The following is a 21,764-nucleotide window of genomic DNA, read 5'->3' as shown; positions in this document are numbered from 1 at the left end:
AAAAAAAAAAGAGAGCCAAGCCAGCAGCCCCACCAGACGGCAGAGCTTGCTTGCAGTCTTGCCTGACCAGGGACCCTGACTGTGGAACATAGCCTGGAGTCCTGCATGAACACAGAGTTCATCCTGTGGGCACACCCAACTGTGGAGCACAGTCTCTGTCTACACCTGAACATGGAATCCAGCTAATAGCACCAACCAGCCAGGGAGTACAGTTTGTTCCTGCCTGAACAGAGAACCCAAGCAGCAGCCCTACGCAACCTCAGAGCTCACAGCCAGTGGTCATGCCTATCCATGGACCCCAGCTAGCAGTTCCACCTGACCAGGCAGCTCAGGCAGTGGTCCTGCCTGAATGCAGAGCTGAGCCAGTGGCCCCACCCAACCAGAGGCCCTGCCTGCCCTCCTATGGACTCTACCAGCTGGCCCTTTCTAGAATCCCAAGCTAGCCTGACTAGTGAAGGTCTTTCTCTGCCAAAGCAAATGTGAGGATTGGAAGAGGAGACTGCTTCCACATATGCACAGACAACAACACCAGTATGCAAGAATAATGAAGAATCAGGGAAACATGACACCACCAAAGAAACTAATAAAGCTCCAATAACCAAACTTAAAGAAATAGAGATCTATGAACTGACTGACCAAGAATTCAGACTAATCCTTTTAATGAAGTTCAGTTACTACAAGAAAACACAGATAGGCAACAGAACAAAATAAAGAAAACAATACATGAACATAATGAGAAGTTCAACAAAGAAACAGAAACCATTTTTAAAAAGCCCCCCAAGCCCCCTAAAACCCAGAAATCCCAGAGCTGAAGAATACAATGAGTGATCTGTAAAATTCACTAGAGAGCTTCAAAAGCAGACTTGATCAAGCAGAAGAAGGAATCAGTGAACTCAAAGATAGGTCATTTGAAATTATGCATCCAGAGGAGGGGGGGTGGGGGTTGGGGGGATGGAAAGAATGAAGAGTGAAAAAACCCTGCAAGACTTATGGGATGCCGTCATATACATTATTGAAGTCCAAGATGGAGAAGAGAGAGAGAAAATGGCAGAAAGTCTATTTAAAGAAATAATGGCTAAAAACATGCCAAATATGGCAAGAGATATGGACATGAAGCTAAAAGGACCCCAAACAGGTACAACCCCAAAATGACTTCATCTAGACACAACAAACTGTCAAAAATCCAAGAATCAGAATTTTGAAAGCAACAAGAGAAAAGACTCTTGTCACGTACAAGGAAACCTCAAAAGGCCATTAGTGGATTTCTTAGCAAAAACTTTCCAGAGAGAATGGTATGATATTTTCAAAATATTTAAAGAAGAAAACTGCCAACTAAGAATGCTATACCAAGTAGTTCTGTCCTTCAGAAATGAAGGTAAGATAAAGACTTTCCCAAACAAACAAAAGGTGAGGAAATTCATCACCACTGGACGTGCATTATAATAAATGTTAAAAGGAGTTCTTCAAGCTGAAATGAAAGGATGCTAATTAACAGTGTAAAAACATATGAATGTATAAAACTCACTGGTAAAGGTAAATTTATAATCAGATTCAGAATTCTGAATGTAATGGTGGTATGTAAATCACTTTTATACAAAAGTTAAAGACAAACATTGAAAATAGCTATAATTACAATAATTTGTTAATAGATACATAAGATAAAATGTAAATTGTAATATTAAAGGCATAAAATATGAGGGGATGGAGAAGTAAAAGCATAGAGTTTTTGTATAGCATCGAAGTTAAGTTGTTATTAGCTTAAAATAGGTTTTTATAACTATGTATACAATGGAATATCATTCAGCCATAAAAAAGAAGGAAACCTTGCCATTTGTGACAACATGGATTAATGTGGAGGGTGTTGTGCTAAGTGTAATAAGCCAGACAGAGAAAGAAAACTTTTGTATGGTCTCGCTAATGTAGAATCGGAAAAGTTGAACTCAGAAACAAAGGCGAATGGTGGTTGCCAGGGGCTGGGGTATGGGGGACATGGGGAGGTGTTGGTCAAAGGGTATAAACTTCAGTTAAAGGCATACCTCCTCGTTTTATTGCACTTTGCTCTGCTTCATTGTGCTTTGTAGATACTGCATCTGTTTTTTAGAAATTGAAGTTTTGTAGTAACCCCACATTAAACAAGTCTTTTGGTGCCATTTTTCTAACATCATTATTTTTATTTTTTATAACTAAAAATTTTATTTTTATTTATTTTTGGCTGTGCCTTGCGGCTTGAGGGATCTTACCTTGCGGCTTGTGGGATCTTAGTTCCCCCACCAGGGAGCGAACCCCGGCCCTCAGCAGTGAGAGCATGGAGTCCCAAATACTGGACCGCCAGGGAATTCCCTAACAGCATTATTTTTAAGATTAAGATGTGTGCATGGTTTTTTTAGACATAATACTATTGCATACTTAAGAGACTACTTTTATATGCACTGTTAAACCAAAACATAACTTTTATATGCACTGGGAAACCAAAAAACTTGTGTGGCTCACTTTATTGTGATAATTGCTTTATTGTGATGCTTTTTTTGTTGTTTTGTTTTGTTTTTTTATATCTTTATTGAAGTATAATTGCTTTACAATGGTGTGTTAGTTTCTGCTTTATAACAAAGTGAATCAGTTATACATATACATATGTTCCCAAATCTCTTCCCTCTTGTGTCTCCCTCCCTTCCACCCTCCCTATCCCACCCCTCTAGGTAGTCACAAAGCACTGAGTTGATCTCCCTGTGCTATGCGGTCGCTTCCCACTGGCTATCTATTTTACGTTTGGTAGTGTATATATGTCCATGCCACTCTCTCACTTTGTCACAGCTTACCCTTCCCTCTCCCCATATCCTCAAGTCCATTCTCTAGTAGGTCTGTGTCTTTATTCCTGTCTTACCCCTTGGTTCTTCATGACATTTTTTTTTCTTAGATTCCATATATATGTGTTAGCATATGGTATTTGTCTTTCTCTTACTGATTTACTTCACTGTGTATGACAGACTCTAGGTCCATCCGCCTCACTACAAATAACTCAATTACATTTCCTTTTATGGCTGAGTAATATTCCATTGTATATATGTGCCACATCTTCTTTATCCATTCATCTGATGATGGACACTTAGGTTGTTTCCATCTCCTGGCTATTGTAAATAGGGCTGCAATGAACATTTTGGTACATGACTCTTTTTGAATTATGGTTTTTCTCAGGGTATATGCCCAGTAGTGGGATTGCTGGGTCATATGGTAGTTCTATTTGTAGTTTTTTAAGGAACCTCCATACTGTTCTCCATAGTGGCTGTACCAATTCACATTCCCACCAGCACTGCAAGAGTGTTCCCTTTTCTCCACACCCTCTCCAGCATTTATTGTTTGTAGATTTTTTCATGATGGCCATTCTGACCGGTGTGAGATGATATCTCATTGTAGTTTTGATTTGCATTTCTCTAATGATTAATGATGTTGAGCATTCTTTCATGTGTTTGCTGGCAGTCTGTATATCTTCTTTGGAGAAATGTCTATTTAGGTCTTCTGCCCATTTTTGGATTGGGCTATTTGTTTTTTGGTTATTGAGCTGCATGAGCTGCTTGTAAATTTTGGAGATTAATCCTTTGTCAGTTGCTTCATTTGCAAATATTTTCTTCCATTCTGAGGGTTGTCTTTTGGTGTTGTTTATGGTTTCCTTTGCTGTGCTAAAGCTTTTAATTTTCATTAGGTCCCATTTGTTTATTTTTGTTTTTATTTCCATTTCTCTAGGAGGTGGGTCAAAAAGGATCTTGCTGTGATTTATGTCATAGAGTGTTCTGCCTATGTTTTCCTCTAAGAGTTTGATAGTTTCTGGCCTTACATTTAGATCTTTAATCCATTTTGAGCTTATTTTTGTGTATGGTATTAGGGAAAGTTCTAATCTCATACATGTACATGTAGCTGTCAAGTTTTCCCAGCACCACTTATTGAAGAGGCTGTCCTTTCTCCACTGTACATTCCTGCCGCCTTTATCAAAGATAAGGTGACCATATGTGCGTGGGTTTATCTCTGGGCTTTCTGTCCTGTTCCATTGATCTATCTTTCTGTTTTTGTGCCAGTACTATACTGTCTTGATTACTGTAGCTTTGTAGTATAGTCTGAAGTCAGAGAGTGTGGTTCCTCCAGCTCTGTTGTTCTTTCTCAATATTGCTTAGGCTATTCAGGGTCTTTTGTGTTTCCATACAAATTGTGAAATTTTTTGTTCTAGTTCTGTGAAAAAAGCCAGTGGTAGTTTGATAGGGATTGCATTGAATCTGTAGATTGCTTTGGGTAGTAGAGTCATTTCCAAATGTTGATTCTTCCAATCCAAGAACATGGTATCTCTCTCCATCTATTTGTATCATCTTTAATTTCTTTCATCAGTGTCTTATAATTTTCTGCATACAGGTCTTTTGTCTCCTTAGGTAGGTTTATTCCTAGATATTTTATTCTTTTTGTTGCAATGGTAAATGGGAGTGTTTTCTTGATTTCACTTTCAGATTTTTCATCATTAGTGTATAGGAATGCAAGAAATTTCTGTGCATTAATTTTGTATCCTGCTACTTTACCAAATTCATTGATTAGCTCTAGAAGTTTTCTGGTAGCATCTTTAGGATTCTCTATATATAGTATCATGTCATCTGCAAACAGTGACAGCTTTACTTCTTCTTTTCCGATTTGGATTCCTTTTCTTCTTTGATTGCTATGGCTAAAACTTCCAAAACTATGTTGAATAAGAGTGGTGAGAGTGGGCAACCTTGTCTTGTTCCTGATCTTAGTGGAAATGCTTTCAGTTTTTCACCATTGAGGATGATGTTGGCTGTGGGTTTGTCATGTATGGCCTTTATTATGTTGAGGAAAGTTCCCTCTATGCCTACTTTCTGGAGGGTTTTTATGATAAATGGGTGTTGAATTTTGTCAAAAGCTTCTGCATCTATTGAGATGACCACATGGTTTTTCTCCTTCAGTTTGTTAATATGGTGTATCACATTGATTGATTTGCGTATATTGAAGAATCCTTGCATTCCTGGAATAAACCCCACTTGATCCATACATGGTGTATGATCCTTTTAATGTGCTGTTGGATTCTGTTTGCTAGTATTTTGTTGAGGATTTTTGCATCTATGTTCATCAGTGATATTGGCCTGTAGTTTTCTTCCTTTGTGACATCCTTGTCTGGTTTTGGTATCAGGGTGATGGTGGCCTCGTAGAATGAGTTTGGGTGTGTTCCTCCCTCTTCTATATTTTGGAAGAGTTTGAGAAGGATAGGTGTTAGCTCTTCTCTAAATGTTTGATAGAATTCACCTGTGAAGCCATCTGGTCCTGGGATTTTGTTTGTTGGAAGATTTTTAATCACAGTTTCAATTTCAGTGCTTGTGATTGGTCTGTTCATATTTTCTGTTTCTTCCTGATTCATTCTTGGCAGGTTGTCCATTTCTAAGAATTTGTCCATTTCTTCCAGGTTGTCCATTTTATTGGCATATAGTTGCTTGTAGTAATCTCTCATGATCTTTTGTATTTCTGCAGTGTCAGTTGTTACTTCTCCTTTTTCATTTCTAATTCTATTGATTTGAGTCTTCTCCCTTTTTTTCTTGATGAGTCTGGCTAATGGTTTATCAATTTTATCTTCTCAAAGAGCCAGGTTTTAGTTTTGTTGATCTTTGCTATCGTTTCCTTCATTTCTTTTTCATTTATTTCTGATCTGATCTTTATGATTTCTTTCCTTCTGCTAACTTTGGGGTTTTTTGGTTCTTCTTTCTCTAATTGCCTTAGGTGCAAGGTTAGGTTGTTTATTTGAGATGTTTCCTGTTTCTTAAGGTAGGATTGTATTGCTATAAACTTCCCTCTTAGAACTGCTTTTGCTGCATCCCATAGGGTTTGGGTTGTCGTGTCTCCACTGTCATTTGTTTCCAGGTATTTTTTGATTTCCTCTTTGATTTCTTCAGTGATCACTTCGTTATTAAGTAGTGTATTGTTTAGCCTCCATGTGTTTGTATTTTTTACAGATCTTTTTCTGTAATTGATATCTAATCTCATAGCATTGTGGTCAGAAAAGATACTTGATACAATTTCAATATTCTTAAATTTACCAAGGCTTGATTTGTGACCCAAGATATGATCTATCCTGGAGAATGTTCCATGAGCACTTGAGAAAAATGTGTGTTCTGTTGTTTTTGGATGGAATGTCCTATAAATATCAATTAAGTCCATCTTGTTTAATGTATCATTTAAAGCTTGTGTTTCCTTATTTATTTTCATTTTGGATGATCTGTCCATTGGTGAAAGTGGGGTGTTAAAATCCCCTACTATGAATGTGTTACTGTGGATTTCCCCTTTTATGGCTGCTACTATTTGCCTTATGTATTGAGGTGCTCCTATGTTGGGTGCATAAATATTTACAATTGTTATATCTTCTTCTTGGATTGATTCCTTGATCATTACGTCATGTCCTTCTTTGTCTCTTGTAATAGTCTTTACTTTCAAGACTGTTTTGTCTGACATGAGAATTGCTACTCCAGCTTTGTTTTGGTTTCCATTTGCATGGAATATCTTTTTCCATCCCCTCACTTTGAGTCTGTATGTGTCTGTATGTGTCTCTAGGTGGGTCTCTTGTAGACAGCATACATATGGGTCTTGTTTTTCTATCCTTTCAGTGAGTCTGTGTCTTTTGGTGGGAGCATTTAATCCATTTACATTTAAGGTAATTATCGATATGTATGTTCCTATGCCCATTTTCTTAATTGTTTTGGGTTTGTTATTGTAGGCCTTTTCCTTCTCTTGTGTTTCTTGCCTAGAGAAGATCCTTTAGCATTTGTTGTAAAGCTGGTTTGGTGGTTCTGAACTCTCTCAGCTTTTGCTTGTCTGTAAAGGTTTTAATTTCTCCATCAAATCTGAGTGAGATCCTTGCTGGGTAGAGTAATCTTAATTGTAGGTTTTTCTCCTTCATCACTTTAAATATGTCCTGCCAGTCCCTTCTGGCTTGCAGAGTTTCTGCTGAAAGATCAGCTCTTAACCTTATGGGATTCCCTTGTGTGTTATTTGTTGTTTTTTCCTTGCTGCTTTTAATATGTTTTCTTTGTATTTAATTTTTGAAATTTTGATTAATATGTGTCTTGGCGTGTTTCTCCTTGGATTTATCCTGTATGGGACTCTCTGTGCTTCCTGGAGTTGATTAACTATTTCCTTTCCCATGCTAGGGAAGTTTTCTATATAATCTCTTCAAATGTTTTCTCAGTTCCTTTCTTTTTCTCTTCTTCTTCTGGAACCCATATAATTCGAATGTTGGTGCGTTTAATGTTGTCCCAGAGGTCTCTGAGACTGTCCTCAGTTCTTTTCATTCTTTTTTCTTTATTCTGCTCTGCAGTAGTTATTTCCATTATTTTATCTTCCAGGTCACTTATCCGTTCTTCTGCCTCAGTTATTCTGCTATTGATCCCTTCTAGAGTATTTTCAGTTTCATTTATTGTGTTGTTCATCGTTGGTTGTTTCATCTTTAGTTCTTCTAGGTCCTCATTAAATGTTTCTTGCATTTTCTCTATTCTATTTCCAAGATTTTGGATCATCTTTACTATCATTATTCTGAATTCTTTTTCAGGTAGACTGCCTATTTCCTCTTCATTTGTTAGGTGTGGTGGGGTTTTATCTTGCTCCTTCATCTGCTGTGTGTTTTTCTGTCTTCTAATTTTGCTTATCTTACTGTGTTTGGGGTCTCCTTTTTGCAGGCTGCAGGTTCGTAGTTCCTGTTGTTTTTGGTGTCTTTCCCCAGTGGCTAAAGTTGTTTTAGTGGGTTGTGTAGGCTTCCTGGTGGAGGGGACTAGTGCCTGTGTTCTGGTGGATGAGGCTGGATCTTGTCTTTCTGGTGGGCAGGTCCACGTCTGGTGGTGTGTTTTGGGGTGTCTGTGGACTTATTATGATTTTAGGCAGCCTCTCTGCTAATGGGTGGGGTTGTGTTCCTGTCTTGCTAGTTGTTTGGCATAGGGTCTCCAGCACTGTAGCTTGCTGGTCGTTGAGTGAAGCTGGGTGTTGGTGTTGAGATGGAGAGCTCTGGGAGATTTTTGCCGTTTGATATTATGTGGAGCTGGGAGGTGTCTTGTGGACCAGTGACCTGAACTTGGCTCTCCCACCTCAGAGGCACAGCACTGACTCCTGGCTGCAGCATCAAGAGCCTTTCATCCACACGGCTCAGAATAAAAGGGAGAAAAAGTAGAAAGAAAGAAAGAGGATAAAATAAAATAAACTAAGATTAAATAAAATAACGTTATTAAAATAAAAAATAATTAATGAAGAAAAAAAAATTTTTTTAAGTAAAAAAACAAAAAAAATGGACAGATAGACCCCTAGGAGAAATGGTGAAAGCAAAGCTATACAGACAAAATCTCACACAGAAGCATACACATACACACTCACAAAAAGAGGAAAAGGGGAAAACATAATAAATCTTGCTCTGAAAGTCCACCTCCTGAATTAGGGATGATTCGTTGTCTATTCAGGTATTCCACAGATGCAGGGTACATCAGGTTGATTGTAGAGATTCAATCCACTGCTCCTGAGGCTGCTGGGAGAGATTTCCCTTTCTCTTTGTTCGCACAGCTCCCGGGGTTCAGCTTTGGATTTGGCCCCGCCTATGCGTGTAGGTCGCCGGAGGGCGTCTGTTCTTCGCTCAGACAGGACAGGGTTAAAGGAGCCGCTGATTCGGGGGCTTTGGCTCACTCAGGCCGGGGGGAGGGAGGGGCACGATGCGGGGCGAGCCTGCGGTGGCAGAGGCCGTCGGGATGTGGCACCAGCTTGAGGTGCGCCGTGCTTTCTCCCGGGAAGTTGTCCCTGAATCCCGGGACCCTGGCAGTGGCGGGCTGCACAGGCTCCCCGGAAGGGAGGTGTGGATAGTGACCTGCGCTCGCACACAGGCTTCTTGGTGGCGGCAGCTGCAGCCTTAGCATCTCTCATGCCCGTCTCTGGGGTCCGCGCTGCTAGCCACGGCTCGCGCCCGTCTCTGGAGCTCCTTTAAGCAGCGCTCTTAATCCCCTCTCCTTGCACACCAGGAAGCAAAGAGGGAAGAAAAAGTCTCTTGCCTCTTTGGCAGGTCCAGACTTTTCCCCAGACTCCCTCCCAGCTAGCCGTGGTGCACTAACTCCTTCAGGCTGTGTTCACACCGCCAGTCCTCTCCCAGTGCTGAAGCCCTAGCCTCAGCTCCCAGCCCTGCCCGCCCCGGCGGGTGAGCAGACAAGCCTGTCGGGCTAGTGAGTGCCAGTCGGCACCGATCCTCTGTGCGGGAATCTCTCCGCTTTGCCCTCTGCACCCCTTTTGCTGTGCTCTCCTCCGTGGCTCCGAATCTTCCCCCCTCCACCACCCACAGTCTCTGCCCCTGAAGGGGCTTCCTAGTGTGTGGAAACCTTTCCTCCTTCACAGCTCCCTCCCACTGGTGCAGGTCCCGTTCCTATTCTTTTGTCTCTGTTTATTCTTTTTTCTTTTGCCCTACCTAGGTACGTGGGGAGTTTCTTGCCTTTTGGGAGGTCTGAGGTCTTCTGCCAGCGTTCAGTAGGTGTTCTGTAGGAGTTGTTCCACGTGTAGTTGTATTTCTGATGTATCTGTTGGGAGGAAGGTGATCTCTGCGTCTTACTCTTCCGCCATCTTCCCCCTCTTCCCTCTATTGTAATGTTTTGAACTGAACCCAGAATATCCCCAATGTATGCCTGTGTAAGATGAATAAGTTCTGGGAATTTAATGTACAGCATAGTGATTTTAGCTAATAATAGTGTATTGTATACTTGGAATTTGCTTACAGAGAGAATCTCACCACACACATGCACACAGTGGTAACTATGTGAGGTGATAGATGTGCTAATTAACTTGATTGTGGTAATCATTTCACAGTGAATACATATGTCAAATCATTATATTGTACACCTTAAATATATACAATTTCATTTGTCAATTATGCCTCAATAAAGTTGGGAAGGGGGAAAGAGCAAATGCATGTGTTTTGATAGGCGAGAGAGTGGGGGGTAAATTTGAAATTATAAGAATTAGGAAGGCTTATCAAGAAATGTATTTCAATAAGAACACTATATAGAGGCGAGCAGAGGAGAAATTTCTGGACAGGGCCTTCCCTCCGCCCCCCCTTCCAGTGATCATGTGTACTACGTGGGTGATAATGTGTTCAAAGCTCTGTGCCTGAGAATGTGTCTAAGGAGAATCTCAAAGCTGGTCTTACCAGTTATCTGGCATGGCCTGAAAAATAAGTCTCATTTATTTTACATTGGTTATGATTATGGGCTCTAGAGTCAGACTGCCAGTTTCCTTCTATGAAAATTAGATTTAATGCAAGTTACTAAAATAATTGCTGATAAAACATGTGAGTGAGACTTCTGTAAAGCTCTGAAAAAAGTTATAATCTATATGGGAAAACAACTAGAAGGATACTGTTCACAGAGTATTTTGCAATTTTCTTTTTTTTTAAACATCTTTATTGGGGTATAATTGCTTTACAATGGTGTGTTAGTTTCTGCTTTATAACAAAGTGAATCAGTTATACATATACATATGTTCCCATATGTCTTCCCTCTTGCGTCTCCCTCCCTCCCACTCTCCCTATCCCACCCCTCCAGGCTGTCACAAAGCACCGAGCTAATATCCCTGTGCCTTGCGGCTGCTTCCCCCTAGCTATCTACCTTACTACGTTTGTTAGTGTTGCAATTTTCTTTAATGTCTAACTTCACTTGACCAAAAGAGAAACTGGATTTATGAGACAATGTATTGTGGGTATGGTTTACATAAGAAAGCCATGGTAAATTCTAATCAATAGACTCACACTCAAAAGACCTTAACCCTGTCTCAAAAAATTGCCAAGTTAATGTACATTTATTTTTTAAATAAAACATTTAAGTTTGCATGTACTATTTTGTTTTTTGAATATTTAAAACATTTATGTGATTGAAAAGTCAGAACTATATAAAAAGGAATACCCAGTGAGGTCTGGCAGCTATATGTCAATGCTCTGCATGCCGTTTCCTCTTACCTTCATAGATAATTGTTTTCATTAGTTTCTGGTCTATGTCTTTTCTTTTTCATTGTATAAATATTAGCAAGTGCTAATAAATATTAGAAAGTGCTTAGATACAGTCTCACTTTACCTTTCTTATTCAGAGGATAGTATTCTATATACATTACTTTGTACCTCTTTTTCCCCTTTAACAATATGTCTAATATATCTTGGAAATCACTCTTTGTCAATTCATGGGATTTTTATTCTTTTTATATCTGTATAACCCCATTGTGTATGTGGATAATCCATTGTTTATTCAGTCAGTTCTCTGATGGATATTTGAGTTGTTTCCAATATTTTGGTATGGCAAAAGATGCTGCAGTGAGTAACTTTGGCATATATTATTGTTTAGTTTAGTTTTGATGGAGGTGTATCTTTGCGAAAGAATCCTAGAAGTATGATTGCTGGGTCAAGTGTAAAGACATAGGTGATTTTGGTTTTGCATTGCCCTCTATAGCGTTTATATCATTTTCCAGTTTTACCAGTGCTATATGAGAGTGGCTATTTTCCCACAACCTCATAAATAAAATTATATTGTCAAGCTTTTATATTTTTGAGTGTACTTTTAATTTACACTTTTTATTATGAATAAATTTGAACATTTTTTCTATATGTTTAAGGTAGTATTTTATTTTCTATGAGTTGTCCATGTCTTTTGCACATTTTTCTATTGTATTTTTGGTCTTTTCCTTAAGTTTTAACAATTCTTTTACATATATTAGGGAGAGTAGTTCTTTGTGGTATAAATATTTTTCTCCTAGTTTTTCACTTGGCTTTTGACTTTGTTTATTGTGTGTTTTGTATAGCATTTAAAAAAAATATAGTTGAATTTTGAACTTTAGAATCAGTGAGAAATGCTTTTCTTGCTCTGAGATTATAAATTCTCTCACATTTTCTTCAAGTAATTATATGATTGTAGTCCCTCTCTTTTGCGCTCTATTTCATTTAGAGTTTATTCTAATATATGGTTCTTCAATTTTATCTTTTTTCATAATGGCTATCTGTAGTCACATCTTTATTTATTAAAAAGATTTGTTTACACACAGTGACTGAAAAATTTTCTTCAGCTTTCATTTAACTTTTTTCTCCAATTTTTATGTACTAATTTGCATTTGTGTTTAGATGCATTTCTAATTTCCATTTGTTGTTGGGTATATTTCTCTTTCATTTGTTGACCTGACAACAGACCAATTTTACCAATATGTACGCTACTACCTCTGTTTTAATTAAAAGCTTTTATTGTATTATCTAGTAGGGTTAGTTTCATTGCTCTCCTTTTTTAGTGTTCATAGGTATTCTTGCTTACCTCCCTTTTCATATATCGCTTAGAATTAACTTGGTATTTTCATTGGTATTGTTAAATTTATACATTAACATGGAGGAGAACTGACTGACATCCTTTTTAATTTGATTGATCTTATTCATGAAAAGCGATGTTTTTCTATTTCTTTGAGTCTACTTTGGGGCTTTCAAGAGTGTTCTGAAAATTTTCTCATAGGGAATTTGAGTTTTTTTAAAATAGCTTTGTTGCAATACAATTCACATAGTATATAATTTAAAGTGTACAAGTAAATGATTTTTAGTATGTTCACAGAGTTGTGCAGTCATCAACATCTAATTTCAGAACATTTTCATCACCTCAGAAAGAAACCCTGTACCCATTAGCAGTCACTCCCCATTTTCCTTCAACCTCCTCATCCTCCCCTACCCCTGAGCAACCACCAGTGTGATTTCTGTTTTTCTATAGACTTTCTATTCTATTCTTATTCATATAAATGGAATTATATAATATGTGGTCTTTTATGGCTGATTTCTTTCACTTAGCATAATGTTTTCAAGGTTCATCCATGTTTTATCATGTATCAGTTCTTAAGTCCTTTATATTGCAGAATAATATTTCATTGTAGAGATGTACTACATCTTTATCCATTCATCAAAATGATGGACATTTGATATGTTTTTACTTTTTGACTATTATGAGTAATGCTGCTGTTAACATTCATATTCAAGTTTTTTTGGACATATGTTTTGGATTCTCTTAGGTGTATCTCTAGAAGTAGAACTGCTGGATCATATGGTAACTCTAATTTTAACATTTTGAGGAGCTTCCAAAGTCCTAAAAAGCAGCTGCATAATTTTACATTACCATAAGCAATGTACAAGGGTTCACATTTCTCCACATCTCTCCAATGCTTGTTTTTATCTGTCTTTTTAAGTATATCCTTATGGGCTTGAAGTGCTATCTCATTATAGTTTGAATTTGTATTTCCCTAATGGGTAGTGATGTTGAACACCTTTCCATCTGTTTCTTGACCACATGAATATCTTCCTTAGAAAAATATCTACTCAGATCCTTTGCCCATTTTTAAATTGGGTTATTTATCATTTTATTATTGATTTGTAAGAGTTCTTTATATATTCTGGATACAAGTCTCTTATGAGGTATATGATATGGAAATATTTTCTTGCATTCTGTGGGATGTCTTTTCAAGTTTTTGATTATGTCTTTTGAAGCACAAAGATTTTTAATTTTGATGACAATTAACAATGTTAAGTCTTCCAGTTAGTGTACTTGGCTGTCTTCACATTTGTGTAGGTCTTTAATTTCTTTCAACAGTTTTTATAGTTTTCAGAGTACAAGTTTTATGTCTTTTGTTAAACTTATTCTTAAACATTTTATTGTTTTTAATGCTATTGTAAATGGAATTCCTTTATTAATTTTCTTTTCAGATTGTTTATTGAAATGTATGAACAATTTTTTAATATTTTGATCTTGTATGCTGCAGCCTATTAAACTTGTTCATTAATTTTAATAGTATTTTGGTGGATTCCTTAGGATTTTCTATATACAAGTTCATATCACTTGCAGATAGAGGATTTTCTATATACAAGTTCATATCATTTGCAGATTTTCTATATACAAGTTCATATCATTTGCAGATAGAGGTAGTTTTGCTTCTTCCTTTCCACTATAGATGAATTTTATTTCTTTTTCTTGACCTGTCTAGAATCTCCAGTTAAATACGAATAGAGATAGTGAGAGCAGACATCTTTGTCTTGTTCCTGATCTTAGAGGGAAAGTGTTCAGGCTTTCACCATCAAGTATGATGTTAGCTGTGGATTTTTTGCACATAGCCTTTATCAGTTTGAGGAATTTACCTTCTATTCCTAGATTGTTGAATTTTTTTAATCACAAAAAGGTGTTAGATTTTGTGACGTGCTTTTTCTGCATCTATTGAGATCATCATGGGATTTTTGTCCATTATTCTATTGATATTACATTATTTGATTTTCAGATATGATATTATTCTTGAATTTTCTGGGTAAATCTCACTTGATCATGTTGTATAGTACTATTTACATGTTGCTAGATTTGGTTTGCTGGTATTTTGTTGAGGATTGTTGCATCTACATTCTTAAGACACATTGGTCTGTAGTTCTTTATTCTCATGATGATTTTGTGTGGTTTTGAGGTAGTGAATGAATTAGGAAGTGTTCCTCTCTCTTTTTGGAAGAAATTGTGAAGGATTGCTGTTAATTATTTAAACATTTGGTAATAGATTTCACCAGTCAAGCCATTTGGGCTTAGACATTTCTTTGGAGTACATTTTTTGATTACTAATTCAGTCTCTATTCTTGTTTTAGGTCTATTTAGATTTTCTATTTTTTCTTGAATCAGCTTTGGTAGTTGGTATGTTTCCAGGAATTTGTCCATTTTATCTAGGTTATCTAATTTGTTGGTATTCAATTGTTCATAGTATTTTTTTATGATTCTTTTTATTTCTATAAGGCAGTAGTAGTGTCCCCTCTTCCATTCCTGATTTTAGTAATTTGAGTATTCTCTCTTTTTCTTGATCAATCTAGCTAAAGGTTTCAGTATTGTTTCAAAGAACTGTTAACAATACTTAAATAAGGAAGCCTGTCTTAGCAGCTTATGTAAGCAAACAAGAACTTAAGCCTTAGTCAATGCACTTGAATCCAAGAAAGTGAAACTTGAGAACAACCAATCACAAAAAGCCAACTAGGTTCTCCCAAATAAGGCAACTGCTGAAGCTATAACCAGTCCTGTAGTTGCTTTGCTTTTCTTCAGCATCTTCTCTTTAAAAACTTTGCCCCTAGCTCCTGTCATTAGAGGACTCCTAACTGCCTTTGGTTTGGCGCTGCCCAATTCTAATTGGTGCATGCTCAAATAAACTCTTGAAAATTTTAATGTGTTTCAGTTTACCTTTTAACAGAACCTATTTTGGGTAGGTTGATTCTCTCTATTATTTTTAACTCTCTGTTTCATTAATTTCTGCTCTTTATAGTTTTTTTTTTTTTTTTCCCTTCTGGCTTTGGCTTTCCTTTGCCCTTCAATTTGCAGTGTCTTAAGGTGGAAGATTAGGATATTGATTTTAGATCTTTATTCTTTTTTAGTATAGGCATTTATAACTATAAATTTCTTTCAAAGCACTACTTTCACTGTATCCCATAAATTTTGGTATTTTATGTTTTCATTTTTTATCTTCATCTGTTTCAAGGTAGTTTTTAATTTCAATTGTGATTTCTTCTCTGACCCATTGTTATTTAGTAGCATCTTGTTTAATTTCCACATTGTGAATTTCCAAAATTTTTTAAAATTTATTTTTAATTTCATTCCATTGTTAGAAAACATATTTCACATGATTTCAATCCTTTTACATTTATTGAGGCTTGTTTTATTGCCTAGTAGATGGTCTGTCCTGGAGAATGTTCTATGTGGCCTCAAGAAGAATGTGCATTCTGCTGTTGCTGGTTGAAGTTCTACAGATGTCTGTTAGGTCTAGTTGATTTACTGTATCGTTTTCACCTTCTATTTCCTGTTGATCTTCTTAGTTCTTCTTTCCACTGTTGAAAGTGAGGGTATTTAAATCTTCAACTCTTATTTTTGAATTGTCTGTTTCTTCATTTCTGTCAAGTTTTGTTCATGTGTTTCAGAACCCTGTATGTATTTACAGTTGTTATGTTTGTTTGTTGGATGGGTCCTTTTGTCATTATAAAATATTCCACTTCTGTGAACTGTTTTTTAGAAGTCTATTTTATCTGATATTAGTCTAGTTACTCTGGCTTTGTTATAGTTGTGGTTTGCATATTTTCACTTCCTTTTACTTTTGACCTGTTTGTATTTTTGAATCTGTAATGTGTCTCTTATAGACAGCATATAGTTGGATTCTGGTTTTCTTCTTATCCAATCTGTCAATCTCTGTCTTTGATAGATTATTTAGTCCATTTGCATTTCATGTTACTATTGATGTAGCTGGATTTACATCTTCCACATTTTGTCTATTTTCTATATATCTCACGTCTTCTTTTGTTCTCTTGTACTTTTACTGATTTCTTTTGAATTAAGCAAAACTTTCTAGTATAACATTTAAATTTCTTTACTTTTTCTCTATATTTTTTGAAGTTATTTTCCCAGTAATTACTTAAGGGGTTAGCATATACAGCTTAAAATTTATACTTACTTAATCCCATTGAGATATAGAAACATTATTCTTGTATAGCTGTATTCCTATTCCTTTTTTTTTTTTTCTTTTTGGTGCTATTAGTGTTATACATGTTACATCTAATCTACATGTGTTACAAACCAACAATACATTGTTATAATTGTTATTTTATACAATTTTATGTCTTTAAACAAGCTGAGAGTAGAAAGGAGAGCAAATGTATACGTATAAAATTTGTTATATTTACATTTTTATTTAAGATTTGTGCTTCCCTTTATTTGTTTCTATGGATTTAGTTACTCTTTCTTGTTATTTCCTACTTCAATATAGCTTTGCTCCCATCTGCCTCCTTTGGGCTGTTATTGTCAAACATTTTGGATTTTTATATGTTTTATACGTACTGTTTTGTACAGCTGCTTTTTAAAGTCAGTCAAGAGAAGAAAAGAGGGGAAATATGCAATAATACTATCTTTACAAGTACCCATGCAATTACCTTTGTTGGCACTCCTTGTTTTTCTGTGTGGAATTAATATACTGTTTTGGGTCACTCTCTTTCAACCAGAAGAGCGTTTTCTTTAGTAGTTCTTGTAGGCAGATCTGCTAGCAACAAATTTTCTGTTTATCTGGGAATGTCTTTGTTATGCCTTTATTTTATAAAGTTAGTTTTCCTTTATATAAGATTCTTTGTTGACTTTTCTTTTCTTTCAGCAGTTTGAACACGTTTCACAGCATTCTGTCCTCCATTGTTTTTTTTCTTTTTTTGCGGTATGCGGGCCTCTCACTGTTGTGGCCTCTCCCGTTGCGGAGCACAGGCTCCGGACGCGCAGGCTCAGCGGCCATGGCTCACGGGCCCAGCCGCTCTGTGGCATGTGGGATCCTCCCGGACCGGGGCACGAACCCATGTCCCCTGCATCGGCAGGTGGACTCTCAACCACTGCGCCACCAGGGAAGCCCTGTCCTCCATTGGTTTTGATGAGAAGTCGGCTCTTATTTTTTTTTGGTTTCCCTTGTATATGATGCATTGTTTTTCTTTTGCTGCTTTCATGATTTTCTCTTGGTATTTTACATTTTGACTCTGATGCATCAGGGTGTGGATCTTTTTGAGCTTTCCTAGTTGGAGTTCACTTTTAGTCTCTGGCATATGTAAAGCTTTCGTTAAATTTGGAAAGGTTTTAGCCATAATTTCTTCAAATGTTCTTTCTGTTCCTTTCTGTCTTCTTCTGGTACTCTCATTATGCATATGTTGGTACACTTTAATGCTTCCCACATTCTCTGAGGCTCTGTTCATTTTTTTTTCCTTTTTTCTCACCTCTCAGATTACATAATCTTGATGGATCTATCTTCATGTTTGCTGATTCTTTATTCTGCCAGCTTGCATCTACTGTTGAGCTCTATAGTTAATAGTTCATTTCAGTTGTATTTTTTAACTCTAGAATTTCCATTTGGCTCTTTTTTTTTATCATTTCTCTTTATTCATATTCCCTACTTGATGAGACATTGTCATCATACTTTCCTTTACATTATTAAGCGTGTTTTTTGTTGTTGTTGCTGTTCTTTGACCATACTTATAATGTCTCTTTGAAGTCTTTGCAGATATTTCTGACATCTGGAACCCCTCAAAGGTGTTTCTTTTGCCTGCTTTTTCCCCTGTGTTTGGGACACATGTTTCTGTTTCTTTGAATGTCTCATTGTTTTTTTTGTTGTTGTTGAATCCTGGACACTTCAGATAATAAATACATTATAGCAATTGTGAATATTGATTCCTCTTTCCCCTCCCTGTATTTTCTCAGAAGTCATACAAAATACTTAAGATTGTATTTAACATCAGAATACCGAGATTAAAAGTGTCTATGATTAAAGTCCTTGGATTCTGTAAAATCCAGCTTGTGTGCTTAGTGGTCTCTTCTTTTCTCTTGTCAGTGAGTTGTTTGTGATTAAATGAAGTTTCCATATAAGTGAGGCATTATCACATTTAGAAATTTTTCCAAATACTGAAGACTTTGTTTGTTTGTTTGTTTTTTTGGTATGCGGGCCTCTCACTGTTGTGGCCTCTCCCGTTGCGGAGCACAGGCTCCGGACGCGCAGGCTCAGCGGCCATGGCTCATGGGCGCAGCCGCTCCGCGGCATGTGGGATCTTCCCAGACCAGGGCACGAACCCGTGTCCCCTGCATCGGCAGGCGGACTCTCAACCACTGCGCCACCAGGGAAGCCCACGAAGCCTTTGTTTTTAACATGAAGTTTACGTTTACAATTTTGTCCCTTTTGTAATGCAATAGTTTTAGGTAATGAATGATGCTTCTTCCCATTAGGTTACACCTGTGTTTGAGGATTGGACTACTATTGATTGGTATCGATTTTTCTGTTTATGGGAGAAGTTGCCAGCTTCTATGAAACGGGTGGCAGAGCTAGTGGGAGTTGAAGAAGGGTTCTTGGCTCGCTGTGTGAAAGGAAAAGTAGTAGCCAGAACTGAGAAACAGCACCGACAAATGGCCATCCATAAAAGGTAAATATCAAGGAACCTGGACTATCCAGTTTTTAACACAGTATTGGATATACAGTAGATGTCCAGTTTATTGTAATCACTTTCATTGTCATTAAAATAAAAGTTTTGGCTGAATATAGTAAAAATTTTCAACTTCTTGTATTTACTGAATGTATTGATATTTTAGTTTCTTCTTTGTAGCTTATAAGAAACCACTATATATCAAGACTTTTTAAAGTAGAACACTTAATTACTTTCTTCCCTTAAAGAAGATATGATCAGAATTGCCAACTTAGTGTGGCTCCATTTGAGGATATGGTTTGTATCATCCTTTGAATTGATTTGTTACCAGTAGGGAAGAGCCAATTAAAAGATTCAGGTGGGGAAATTGTACAGGCTTTAGCTTCTTTGAAATATAATAAAATTATTTTTCTTAAAGCATTAGTCTCATATTATTTACATCATAGTCAAGTGTAAATTTTGTAAGGATTATATACTTGGCTTATTTGTGGCACAGTTGCCTTTCACATCAAAACTTCTTTATAACCAAATTTTGATTGAAATATGATTAGGTGATATAATTGTGTATCAAGTGTTCTTTAAAATTTTTGTGCCATCATATTTCTTGAACCAAGTCTCATTTCTTAAAATTAGTTAGCATTATTGAAATATGAACAAAATCTTTTTGTTATACAGATATTAGTTTTTTACTATAGTACTAACGTATGTTAGAATTTACAAACATTGAGCTCTTTGTCCACTAATCCTATATCCTATTAGGAATCTTATCCCTTTCTCACCCTCTTACCTTTTTTGGTTCTTTCTTGTTTCTCAACATACATTGTACTTTCATAGTAGACATAAGTGACCTCTTACCATACTTTTGGTAATTTACTTTCCAGGTTTTTTACCAGTCTTGTGCTATTAGATTTAATCAGTGAAGTTCCCTTAAAGGAAATTAATCAGAAATATGGATGCAGTCGTGGACAGATTCAATCGTTACAACAGTCAGCTGCTGTTTATGCAGGTCAGTTAAACAAGCGTTCCCACATTTATTTAAGACTCTGTGGTTTGAGGTCAAGTTAAGATTACTTTTTTTCAAATTCCATTTTACTGTAGGTTTCTCTAAAAGTGAGGGGATCATGTTAAGCCATAATTTTGTATAGTTCCTGTCATCATCAGAACACCCAAAACTATGACTCCTGTGGGCTCAGTTACCCTGCTACAGAAGACTGGCAGCTGGCTGAGTGTCTGGATCTTGGTCCCCTTCCATTCCCCAGCAACCTGCTGACCATCGCTCTTCTTTCTGTTTTTCTGTCTTTTTTTTTGGCGGGGGGAGCGTATTGTAAGAAGAAACAGACACAGTTCTCACTGGTCTTTATTTTCTCATCAAGTTATTGATTAATACTTGTTACTGTGGAAGATGGCAAGTGGAGAGGGATTTCTAGACTTCTGTCTCATTGTTTTAAATATCTGTTCTCTAAGGAAATACTGGTCTTTCTTAATAAAATTAAACTCTTATCTTCTAAGCTAGGCAAACAAGGGAAGTTCTAGGTCTGGTTTTACCAAGAAATCCTTAAGCCCTTAGGAGGGAAATCCTGGGCTGCTGGAGAGTGTGTTTACATGTGTAAGAAGTTTCATTGTGAAATTGTGTGCATGAGAGATTACTGAGGGAAAGATGCCAGGAGAGGGTAGTAAGAAGGGAGAGACTTACCCTTCAACTCACTGGCATCAAAGATCTCAGATTACCTCTAGGGTTAATGTTCTTGTAGGGAAGTGATTTTCTTAATGACTTGACACTTGGCTACTCTGGCCTCTTTATTTCAAGAGGGTATAGCTATCAAGCTGGGCAACCTTTTTTTTTTTTTATGAAATTATCAATGGGACTTTCACTCTTTGTAAATAATCCTCTCAGCACTTGACAATTTAAATTAGCTCTCTTGTTTTCCTCTAGGTGAAAAGAGTTCTTTACCTGTTTTAAGAGTTCTTTCTTCCTTAAAGAAAGTAAGGAAAAAATTGAGAGAGAGAGAGAGAGGGGAACTAGTGAGGGCTTTTTGTTTGTTTTGTGTTTATGTGCTCTGCCTCAATTTTTTCAAATGCAAGTTCATGATTAAGAAAAAATGAGATGATATTTAGTGTGGCTAGCCAATTAGCTAGGCCCTTAAAGATGTCTGCTCTCCTATTATTTTATACCTTGGGCCTGTTAAACTTTATAATTCTGCAGAAAAAACAACAACAACAGTGAAACAAAAATACATCTCAAGAAACGGAGAATTGGTCTAGAAAGAATTTTTAATTCAATAAATATTATATGAATATTCTAGGGATGATTACAGTGTTTTCCAACCGCCTGGGCTGGCACAACATGGAACTACTACTGTCCCAGTTTCAGAAGCGTCTTACATTTGGCATCCAGAGGGAGCTGTGTGACCTGGTCCGGGTATCCTTACTTAATGCACAGAGAGCCAGATTCCTCTATGCTTCTGGCTTTCTTACTGTGGCCGATCTTGCCAGAGCAGATGTTGCTGACGTGGAAAGTGTTCTGAAAAATGCTGTGCCTTTTAAAAGGTAAGAAAAATCCCCTTGTCTACATATGTTATTAAATGAAAACAGGTCAATTTGTAAATAATAGATAATATATTAAAATATTTTTCCCTTAGATAATATCATGCCATACTTGGTATAAGTGGAAGAAAATGTGGCTCCTTTTCCCCTTTGAGGATTACTTTTTTCTTTTTTTGTATGTTTAAAATATATTTTATGACTTTAAAGACACTTCTAAATGTAT

At 36.8% G+C, this 21,764-nt stretch overlaps 1 protein-coding gene across 1 annotated transcript in view; it reads left to right on the top strand.

The window, feature by feature from the left end:
* POLQ (DNA polymerase theta) overlaps window positions 1-21,764 on the top strand; it is a 114,647-nt gene that overhangs the window by 29,586 nt on the left and 63,297 nt on the right. Inside the window, exons 13-15 of the mRNA XM_029213607.1 lie at window positions 18,804-18,997; window positions 19,879-20,003; window positions 21,301-21,544. Coding sequence (XP_029069440.1) covers window positions 18,804-18,997; window positions 19,879-20,003; window positions 21,301-21,544 — 563 coding nt within the window. The remainder of the gene's footprint in view (window positions 1-18,803; window positions 18,998-19,878; window positions 20,004-21,300; window positions 21,545-21,764) is intronic.

Source organism: Monodon monoceros, unplaced genomic scaffold (assembly GCF_005190385.1).
Source record: "Monodon monoceros isolate NGI ecotype Baffin Bay Population unplaced genomic scaffold, NGI_Narwhal_1 Super_Scaffold_11, whole genome shotgun sequence".
NCBI lineage: Eukaryota > Metazoa > Chordata > Mammalia > Artiodactyla > Monodontidae > Monodon > Monodon monoceros.
Note: the sequence above shows the minus strand (reverse complement) of the source record. Positions and strands in the feature narration are given on the sequence as shown.